The sequence below is a fragment of the Danio rerio genome, chromosome 18 (genome assembly GCF_049306965.1).
Source record: "Danio rerio strain Tuebingen ecotype United States chromosome 18, GRCz12tu, whole genome shotgun sequence".
Lineage (NCBI taxonomy): Eukaryota > Metazoa > Chordata > Actinopteri > Cypriniformes > Danionidae > Danio > Danio rerio.
Window position 1 is genome coordinate 23,868,930 of NC_133193.1, and position 11,071 is coordinate 23,880,000.

At 32.6% G+C, this 11,071-nt stretch overlaps 2 protein-coding genes and 1 long non-coding RNA gene across 3 annotated transcripts in view; 2 read left to right on the plus strand and 1 right to left on the minus strand.

Moving 5' to 3' along the window:
* Positions 1-8,506, plus strand: part of cfdp1 (craniofacial development protein 1) — a 70,783-nt gene extending 62,277 nt beyond the window's left edge. Inside the window, exon 7 of the mRNA NM_001100035.1 lies at positions 7,754-8,506. Coding sequence (NP_001093505.1) covers positions 7,754-7,844 — 91 coding nt within the window. The 3' untranslated portion in view covers positions 7,845-8,506. The remainder of the gene's footprint in view (positions 1-7,753) is intronic.
* LOC141378823 (uncharacterized) overlaps positions 1-11,071 on the minus strand; it is a 50,919-nt gene that overhangs the window by 15,311 nt on the left and 24,537 nt on the right. The gene's annotated exons all lie outside the window — the stretch shown is intronic.
* Positions 1,637-5,216, plus strand: LOC141378824 (uncharacterized). Its single transcript, XR_012394309.1, has 2 exons — positions 1,637-3,562; positions 3,882-5,216. It is a non-coding gene; the product is annotated as an uncharacterized lncRNA (long non-coding RNA).

The following is an 11,071-nucleotide window of genomic DNA, read 5'->3' on the forward strand; positions in this document are numbered from 1 at the left end:
TAGCAGAAGGAAAATGAATGAATGAATGAATGAATTAATTAATAGTTGAATTGTGGTCATTTAGAGAAAAGATTTCATGCCTGTTTAAATTGAGATTAAAGCCTTTTAACAATTAATCATACCGCTCTAAATAAAATTTAAAACGAGTGATTAAAATATGACAGAATAAACATTTTTTTTGGGCCAACTGCTGCTTTAAACCCGCTGCACATTCAGCATTGATGCTCTGACTTTCTTAAAAGGGCCTGATTCTCCTCTTCTATAATAAATGGATGAAGAGAGCTGTGTTAGTTCTCCATCAGACGGTTGTAGGGAGTGGAACAGTTGCTAAATTAAAAACCTGGCCTGGGGGTTTAAAAATAAAGCAGACGAAATTATGGTCTGCCGCTGTTTCCATATTTCTGTTACTCTGAGTGGGATGTGGTTTAGGAGGAGGGTGTGGAGGATGCACAGACCAGAGAATTGCGTGGAGCACAGGCCACTAAGCCTAACTCTATGCCCAAAGGACTGTAGGGGCTGTTTGGAATCTGAGACTGATGTTCAGAGATTTTCTTTTTTCCATCACGAAATGTAGGACGACAAATGCACCCAGATCTGTCAGAGCTCATACAGTTGGTAAACCCAGGGCTTCAAGTCTCCAGAGGCAAAGGGTTGGTTGGGCATCAGAGCATCCTGGGATTGAGATACTAAGGAGACTGACCTACTGTTGGGATTTAGGGGGAACTGAACAGCCGTATGACAGATTGCAAACACAACAGACAGCAAGCACAATGTTTCTCTAAGTGTTTATGGAACTTAACGAGGTAAAAATAAAACTAAAATAGCTTGTACCATTGTGTGATGGTACAAAGCAGTGTGTGTGTGTGTTTGTGTGTGTGTGTTTGTGTGTTTGTGTTTGTGTGTGTGTGTGTGTGTGTGTGTGTGTGTGTGTGTGTGTGTGTGTGTGTGTGTGTGAGAGAGATATATTAGTGGTGTAACGGATCACAAATCGCACAGTTTGGATCATAGTACGGTTTTTGAGTCACGGATAGGACCATTTTCTTTGCATCTATACAAAAATATTACTGCGAAAACCATTGGATTTAGCAAACAGAACTGGAACCAGCTGAAAAAAAGGAAAATATTCAATACAAAAAACTATCTTTAATGTGCTAATAATGCTAAATATCGAAATCTAACATCTTCTACAACATATATTTAATTTTAATTAATGTTTCAACAATTCTCACATAACACTTCATGTTTCATTATAGGTGGATAATTTTTGAAAACCTATTTAAAAACATAATTTTGATGGTGGTTTGTCGTCAATTGGTTAAACAATGAAATTGCTACAACATTCTCCAGCGTCAAGTTCCATTAAACAGTTATTTTAATCTTTACCATAAACATCAGTATTTATATCTGAACTATACATAGTTCTCCTAGTACTTCTGTGTTAATAAATTGTTTGGATCTCTCGATCAAACACAGATTTGAATGCAGGGCTTTGAAGGATTAATAAACATATGCAAATCATTATCTTTTATTATTTATGTTGCGCAGGTTTGAATTGAGATTTCATTTTTTTGATGTTAAATTCTGCAGCTTTACACTGAATGCATTAATGCAGGCTAAACAATATGTGACAGAAAACACTGATCACAAATCAACAGTGATCCATTACACCCCTAATATATTACAATGCCATATTTACCTGTTCAAAAACATGTAGTCATTTCAAAAACAATAGGATACATACTGTATTGTGGTGTACTAAACAGCAGAATGACAAACTATTACGGTAAAACTTGGAATATTCTGCTGATTGAGGCATGGTGTAATACCTAGTCTTACCTACTCTCTTGCAGATGAATCGCAATGTGACCACACCTAAAGTTTATTTTTTTATATTGTCCATTTTTAAATTGTGTTTTATTTTGAAACCGTTTTTATATTTGATATAAATAGGTTAGATTTAGTTTGTTCACTTAATGGTTTTGTTAGTTTTTAAATAGTTTTTGTTTTGTAAACACAGTTCTATTTAGTTTTTATATATTTGATTTCAGTTTTAGTAATACTACTTTAGCAGGGTTAACAGAATGTGTCTAATGCTGAACAAAGCAAAGTTTAGGGTTTTCATGTCTTATGTTTTAGTGTCTACACCTCTCTTAGTGATAAAATTTAAATAATTGTTTGAACATACATAACAAAAAACTTTGTAAATTTAACTTAAACTTTAAGTAAAAATCAGAGTAAAGATATTTTTGTATATATTCATACTCTTGATTATATACAGCAATGTATGTGTTTGGCTATATCAAAGTCAGGTCTACATTTCTCTAAACAGCCACATGCAGGGCAGATTTGCTTTGCCACAGAGCAAGTGCGTATTAATTCTGAAACAATGACTTCTTTTTTGCTGATTATTATTATTCGGTTAGTTTTTAGTTAGTAATTTTCAGACTGTTTCATTTAGTTTTTTAGTTTGCTAATTTTTAACTTTCATTTCAGCTAACCAATCTTTTTTTGACTAAAGGTTTTTGACTTAATTCTAGTTTTTGTTTATCAAAATAACCTTGGTTTTACATCAACGGTTGTTGATTGTGTGGATTTTGTTGTTGCGCTCAAAGGGCCTGTTTACACCTGGTCATTCAAGTGTTTTCTCTGATCAGATAGTTATCTGATTTGTGAAAACGATGCCATTTCCATTTTCTCACATAATGTGTCTCTGCTAAATGGATATAAATTCAATAAAACTAAGTTACATTAACTAAAGTGCCAGATATATCACATTTTCTTTAATTATTATTATTGTTGTTATTTACAGAATCATAAGCTATATTTCTTACAAATGATTTCATATTCAGGATATGCTTTGTATTTCACTCATTAAATGCTGTCATTACAGGCTAAACGAAACCTTTATTTTTCATACAGATAAGGGCAAGACATAATTTTAAACTTTAAATGGTTTACAATAATTTGTGTATAATACTCTACTGGAAACATTACATTGTGCCTTTTACAAATTAAATGCTAGATAAAAAAAAAAACGATTATACTACAAGTGCATGTAAAGGCTTTGTGTATATGTATATTCTCATATAAGGCTGTCATTGATATTAATTTAACTAGTTTTATAGCTTGATGGTTAATGGCATTTTGCATCAGCAGGATCTGACTATGGCATATAGAATAGAACACACTCTCACGCGTTTAGTTTTTACATTTTGGAAGGATAAAAATTGACATGTAGTTTAAAAAACCTGTCTAGTTTCATCTGGAATATATCCCACACCACCTCCTGAAGGAGTTTGAGAAATCGGATTTATATCCATCTCGAATGCATTTCAGAAGGCATTTATACCTGTCTTTTTTTACAATCAGATTCAAAATAAAATCATGAAGTGACCAGGTGTAAACAGCCCTAATTATGTACAATATTAGATGATTGGGTTATCATATATATAGGATTTAACATTATGAAGTCAAAAAATATGCATGGATAAATCGTTAATTAGTTTTACTTTAGCATTTACTATAAAAATAGTTGGATAGAGGTGGATGTCAAAGTGAACATGTTTTATTGACCTTATTCTCCGCAGACGAGCGGGCACTTTCATTTGAATCTTTTTGGCACGAGACTTCCGCTCTCATTCACTTCCATTCATTTTTAGACATTAAAAACTACTCGTTTCGCTGTTTGATGTTGCAAACTGATATTTCCTTGTTATATTATTCTACTTGGTCTGTATAGTCATGCAAACATTTGTTTGTAGAGCAAGTAGTTTGACCGTTTTTTGCCGTTTATAATTTCTTGTCATTTCTCCCATAAGCGACTGAAACGGAAGTTCTAAGACAATCGCGAACACAGGCGCACTTCCGCATTTTAGAATAAGGTCAATAGGATCCATTTAATGCCACTGTGTTGAATAAGTCGGTGTTTATGTTTGCTTCACAGAGATGCCATTGTTAGGACTTCAAAGAAGACACAAGCAATCATTTTTGCCCTCTGTCTTCTTTTCATCATTGGCAAAGGCGTGATGTGATCTCTAATAAAATGCTCAGTCTCTGCTCCATAGCCTCACATGTCTGTATTGAGTGCACTGAGGGTTTTCCTACACACACTGCTCTCCAGAACAATTCATTTAAAGCTTTGTGTAGGAGATGCCCTTCTCTGCTGATCATAAGCCAACTCCCTGAACCTGAACCCAGACTATTATGAGGGAAAAACCACAAGAGCAGATGATGTCAGCCTGAAAGAGCCATTTTATTTCCTTTGTCCTCAGCTTCTGCTTTTACCCTGAGTACTGGCAGGTCTAGTAATGACAATAAACAGGGAGGCTGACATGCACCTGTAACCTCAAACATATAATGTATGCAGTTTCCTAAAGCCGATGTTTAAGGTATTTTGCCTTTTGATTGTTTTTAGCTAGCATTAATGACTTTTGGATTCTCACAGAGAGATTATTAATTTTTTTAGATCATACAATTTAAGGAATTGTGCTGATGAAAAAATGTGTTGTGTTTTTTGGAATGCAATAGTCGTCACATGCAAAAACACACAATATGTAGTTTCAGCATGACATCATGATGTGTGTTCTGCAGTATTTTTATTGCAGAATGATTTCCATTAGGGATCATAGTAATTGAGCAGGAACCACAGTATGGAACGCATGTGATTTGTGGATTAATTAAAAAAAAATTATACTAAAAAGAGTGAAAATGTAATGTTTTTTAACACTGTTTACTGAAACATTTAATGTTTGTGTTAGAAGCAATGACATTTGTAGCTGTGAAGGTTCTGTGAAGTGCTTTGAAATAAGCATTTTTATTCTATGCTTTACGTAAGCTCAACCGAAACACGATGAGAGGGTGGGACAAAGAGTAGCTACTCCCCTTTTTTTTTTTTTTTTTTTTAAACAACCAATAGTGTTTTGTTTTATCACAGCTCTGCCAGTGAGAGTGGTTGAGATCAAGTGCAACAAATGAAAAGCAAATGAGAAACATCTTGAAGGGGGCGGGGCATGTCTGATACTAGAAAGCATTTGATTGGTCAAGGTGTGATAAGAAACTGTAGTGTGATTTGACGTGTGTAAAGTCGTTGATCCATTTGGGCAGAAGTGACAAACTACAAGCTTTACATGTTTATCAGTTTAATATCTCCTAAATGCGAATTTTGTCACTGTTTTTGGGCACACTAGCTTATACTGTAGATATCATAAAAACTAAATGAGACAAAAAAAAATAAAACTATTAAGTTAATTTCAGGGGACTTAAAATAAGAATTAAATGTATACAAAAAATAATGCAATGTTGTTTTAGATTAAATTTCTGAATAAATTCAGAGAACCCAAAAGAAGAAAAAAATGTGTAGTCCGTTTGTAACTCTATTGCATTATATTTATCTGTGATTAAAATGTCATTTATTATATTGTATGCAGAAGCAGTCCCCTACAAAATCACCCAATCTTCCTAAAATACTGAATTATTTCATTATTTTTAATAAATCTGTTCAAGCCATCTGGTGAAATTGTGCTCATATTGCCATTTGTAATCTGGAGAAAACAAAATATTGTCAGACTTTTTCAATATTATGCAGCCATGTTTATAAACATAGTAAATACATTATGAATATTGATAAGTTCTAGAAGGACAAATGCAGTAGAGGAGTAAAATGTGGAAAAGCCTGTGCTTTACCTGGCTGTGTTGAACCTGGTGCAGATGTAACTATATGTAGAAAAAATAAATACACTAGTTTGCGGTCAGTTTTATTTGATTTTTTTTTTCATGTTTTAAAAAAAAATATTATTCTGTTCATAAAGGCGGTATTTATTAAATGTGTTTATAAATAAATGGTTAAATATTTACAAAAAAATTAAATAACTACTTACTGTATTTTCGAATGAAATTATTACTCCAGTCATTATTGCTTTTATTACTATTACAATTAATAATAATAATAATAATAATAATAATAATAATAATTAATATTAGAGTGATTTGTGAAGGATAATGTGACTCTGAGGACTGGAATAATAAAGCTGAACTTTAATCTTTAAAATCACTGGAATAAATGATTAAATTAAATTATGGGTAATTTTATGAAGTCATTTTATAGTGCAATAACAATTCACAATTTTACCATTTGTACTGTATTATTAAGAAAATACAGCCTTGGTGAGCAGGATAAGCTTATTTTAAAACATTTAAAAAACCTACTGTCCCCAAACTTTTGACCGGTAGTGTATGTTTGTGTAGTTTGAAGTCTGATGTTTTGAAAAAATATATGGGATCACTAACTTGATCAATTCTTGGACATTTTCAATAAATGGACAACAAAGGACAATAAAACGTAACAGTTTTTTAGTGGTTCCAAAAAAGTTATAGATGTGGAAAAATATAAATACAATAACTTAACAGGTGCAATTAATAGGCTTAACTTGATCTTGAATGGGGTCCTCCAACTATTTAATGCTTTTGTTGAATTGCAAATTGTACATAGTGTCACACTAGAGGACAAAATGTATCAAGCTCCTATATTTTTAGAAACATATCGATGCCATTTACAAAAATAGCCGCTTGTAATATTAGGCCTTTATTAATGGTTTTATAATTTTCTTTTTAATTTAAAAGAGCTGTAATTTGTTGAATTATTCCTGAGACAGTCATATACAGTTAAAGTCAGAATTATTAGCCCCCCTTTAAATTTATTTTTTATTTTTTTCAAATATTTCCCACATTATGTTAAACAGAGCAAGGAAATTTTAACAGTATGTCTGATAATATTTTCTCTTCTGGAGAAAGTCGGCTAGATTAAAAGCAGCTTTTAATAAAAAATAAAACAAACAATTTAAGGTCAAAATTATTAGCCAGTTTAAGCTATACTTATTTTCATATAGTCTACAGAACAAGCATCGTTATACAATAACTTGCTTAATTACACTAACCTGCCTAGTTATCCTAGTTTCCTTAGTTATGCTTTTAAATGTCTCTTAAAGCTGTATAGAAATACAATATCTAGTAAAATATTATTTATTGTCATTATGGCAAAGATCAAATAAATCAGTTATTAAAAATGAGTTATTAAAACTATTAAATTTAAAAATGTGTCTGTACGTTAAACAGAAAATGGAGGGGAAAAAATAAACAGGGGGGCTAATAATTCTGACTTCAACTGTATTTATTCATAATTCACTGGGTGAATAATTTCAGCTTGAACTGTGTGTATATAATATCAATGCAATGAAATTAGACCTCATCACTACTTTTATTGTATGCACAAAAACAGAATCCCTCTTCAAAACATCTTTGGTGTTCTTCAGAACAACTAAAGTCGTGCAGATCTGTTTCAACATGAGGGTGAGAGTTTTTGTAGTGCTTCACAAGAGCAAACCTCTTATGACAGGTAATATCACCGGGAAGCTAGCAAGCCTAAAAAAAAGAAACAAAAACATGTGCAAAATCACTTTACCACCTGAGTGGCTTAAAAAAGCTGACATTTACCAACACCCCACTGTCCTCGCTCGGCTCCGTTAGACTTCATTCCAAAACACAATGGGGAAAGGAATAACAGTTGAGTGAGGAATAACAGTTGCAAAAAAGAAATGGTTTCCAATGTAAGCAGCTATTGAACGCACACAGACACGAGAAACAGAGCAAGACTCAGTGTTTGTGTCTTGTCATTCTAGTCAAGGCGATGTTTGAATTCTCTTTATTTTTTCCTCCATTATCTCAGCATTCTCACTGTCTCTTCTATATGTGTCTGCAGGTACGTGGAGCGAAAAAACTTCCTCGAGCGAGTGGACCAGCGCCAGTTTGAGCTGGAGAAAACTGTGCGTCTGAACAATATGAAACGGTGACAAGAGGAGAGAGCAGATACACTCACTGATCAAAACACAGACTGTCACAGAATCACACTGCATACACTCATGCTTTTCAGTATTTTTTCTTAGCTCCTTAGTCCTCTGAAATCTGTCTGAATTCATATTCACATGTACATTTTGTTTATAGACTAGCTTCTTTTTTCGGATTCTACTCTTCCTTTGTCTAAAATTGCATCTCCACATCTATCATGACTTCTTTAATAGCAAAGTCGGCTCAAGGTGTGTGTGTTCTTCAACAAATGTCTCCAAAACATTTTAGAATCCACTGAAATACATCTTATAGTTGACATTTAAAGTGATAGTTCACCTAAAATTGCTTATTCTGTTAACGTTTACTCATCATTCATTCTTCCAATCTCACCTTGCTTCTGTTGAGCACAAAGGAAGACATACTGAAGAATGTTGGGGAAAAAACAGCCATTGACCTCCATTGTGTTGTTGTTCCTACTATGAATGGCAATGGCATGTTTGACATTCTTTTCATTCTTTAGAATATTTTGTTTGGTGTTCAACAGAAGAAAGATATTTATAATAGTATGGAGCCATTTGAGTGTAAGTAAATTAGGAAATGTTTGTTGTTGGATAAATGATCCCTTTAAGGGAATGAAGACATCAAGATCTAAATAAAAATGTTCTTGACTCAGATCAAATGATTTTGTTTTGAAAGTGAGGATTTTTTTTAAATGTTAGCATCCATTTTGGATCTTAAACTGATGCTGACTATATACTTGGGTTGTCATGATACTGGAATTTGGTACCAATCAGTACTGACATTTGGGCACTGTGATTGGCCATGAAGGTCATTAGTTTTTCCAAACTCACAGCTGTTTACTGAGTGTAAACAGATACAGAGACACTGAAGTGTTTCAAAGTCGTGTCGATCAGCTGGTTTGTCTATAAGCTGACATACAAGCGATGAATCATGGCTTTGAAACGCTACAATGTTCAAGTATCTAGACAACCCTATCATATACAGGCATTTAGGGACATTGGTCTTATATTCAGTTGTAAATGAAATGTCCTGGTTGTTGTTTTTTTATGTACACTTGGTACTGTCTTGAGAAATTATTTTGCTAAGAGTTGATATGGTAATTACCCCATCGTCATTTTAATACTGTTTCATTGTCTGACAGGAATAAATCGTGTCATTGGGTATGGACACTTTCTTTTTAAACGAACCGTGTCTTGCTGTTAATTACTTTGACCTAGTAATTAATGGTTCCACCATCTCCCTTAGGGTTGGCTTTCCTCTTCCCCATCCCTGTTCTGGGAGTTCAAGCCCCCCTTTATGACCCATAACGCTCTTTTCTTTTCTTCTTTCCCTTGAAATACCATAGGAAAGGGATCAGCAGGGTTTAAGTCACGTATATCTGAATCACTGTAGTGAATCAAGCATGAATTCTTCCCCTTTTCAAAATGGTAATAATCTGTAAGATCTTTTATACCATTTTACAACAATGAAAATCCTGTAGTTGCAGAATTTCATCATTTGAAGAAATGTGGGCTGCTTAACCACTTTAAAAGGTGTCATGAGTGATTGTTAGTGCATTTCTAAGCAATTTCGAGGGCTTTATGGGTGATTGCTTAACCTCAAAAGTGCATGTTTTAATCCTTATGATGAGCCCATCTTTTGATATGGCTCGGTTTCTTCTTTCGTCAGGTGTCTGTGATATTTTTTTGGTGTGTGTGTGTGTGTGTGTTAAGCTCATCCTTAAGGCAAAATGATAAATCAGATAAGCTCAGAAAATAAATGCACATATCTCTTGTACAATTTGAAGTATCAAGGTAGCATTTACATGTTGATGTTTAAATTGATTTATGAGATAAATCAATACATTTAATCAGCTATTAAACTAAAGTGACAATGATTAAAACAAAATTGTAGGTTTTTACTTAACACGAATGGCTATTTTGAGTTATGGATATATTTATTTAATACCATTAAATTGTACCATGTTTTCTATGTAACACAGCAGTTTCATATTCAAATTTAGTATGCAGCTTAGATGGACATTTGTGAGAGATTTGTATAAAAAGCAATACTAAATACGGTATCCAACACAAAAAGGTTTAATTAAATTCTAATAATAATATGAGTTTACAATAGACAATTTTTCTACAGCATTTAATAAATTTAGTCAGTTAATTTTCAAATATATATATATATATATATATATATATATATATATATATATATATATATATATATATATATATATAATTATTTTTTTTTATAAATATTTTTTAGAATATTTTAATACATTTTCTAATACAGGGTGTTCGCAGGGTCTTAAAAAGTCTTAAATGTCTTAAATTTAATAAATAACAAAGCAATGTATCCCTTTGTGTTATCTTTCATTCATACAAAAATTTTGTATTGCCTCCACAATAAATATACTTTTAACAGTGTTAAACTTGCATTTAAAAAAATATTATGTTGAAAATAATTTATACAACTAAAGATTTCTTGTTTTGACACGTTAAAGTATGTCGCTAAGAAATAATTACATTTGAATTAAATTTTTTTTTTGCAAACAATAATTCATTAGCCCAACCTGGCAATTAGAAATAATAATTATTAGTGTAGCCCTGTATAAGTCTAAAATTTCTTTCTTAATGGTCTTAAAAGTGTCTTAAAAAGTCTTAAATTTGACTTGACGAAAACCTGCAGAAACCCTGTAATATTTTTTCTAATATTTTTTCCCTGTTGGTTAAAGTGGAATTATTATGCCCCTTTTTGCAAGATGTAAAGTAAATCTCTGAAGTCTCTAGAGTGTGTTTGTGAAGTTTCCTCTCAAAATACCCAACAAATAATTTTTTATAATTCTTTGAAACGGCCCCTTTTAGGTCTTGAATCAAATTGTGTTGTTTTGGTGACTGACACTTTAAATTTAAATGAGATTATGCTCCTTTTAAACTAGGGTGAATCTACAAATGTCTATGCTTTAGCACAGCAGCAGCTTCAAAAACAAGACTAAAGTTATTTCTGTAAAAAAAGTGAACATGTTAAAAGAAGGTGCCTCAGACGAAAGTAGCCTGTGGAAACTACAGTATTCATTTGTGCATTTTAAAACTCCACATTTATAATGCTGCCCCTTAGTCTCTGACTTTCTTCAGCATGTACAGTGCAAAAACTAATGATGGATGGCTGCTTCTCACTCAGGGCTGTTTATGCTAATCAGGGACAGATAATCTCGAATGGG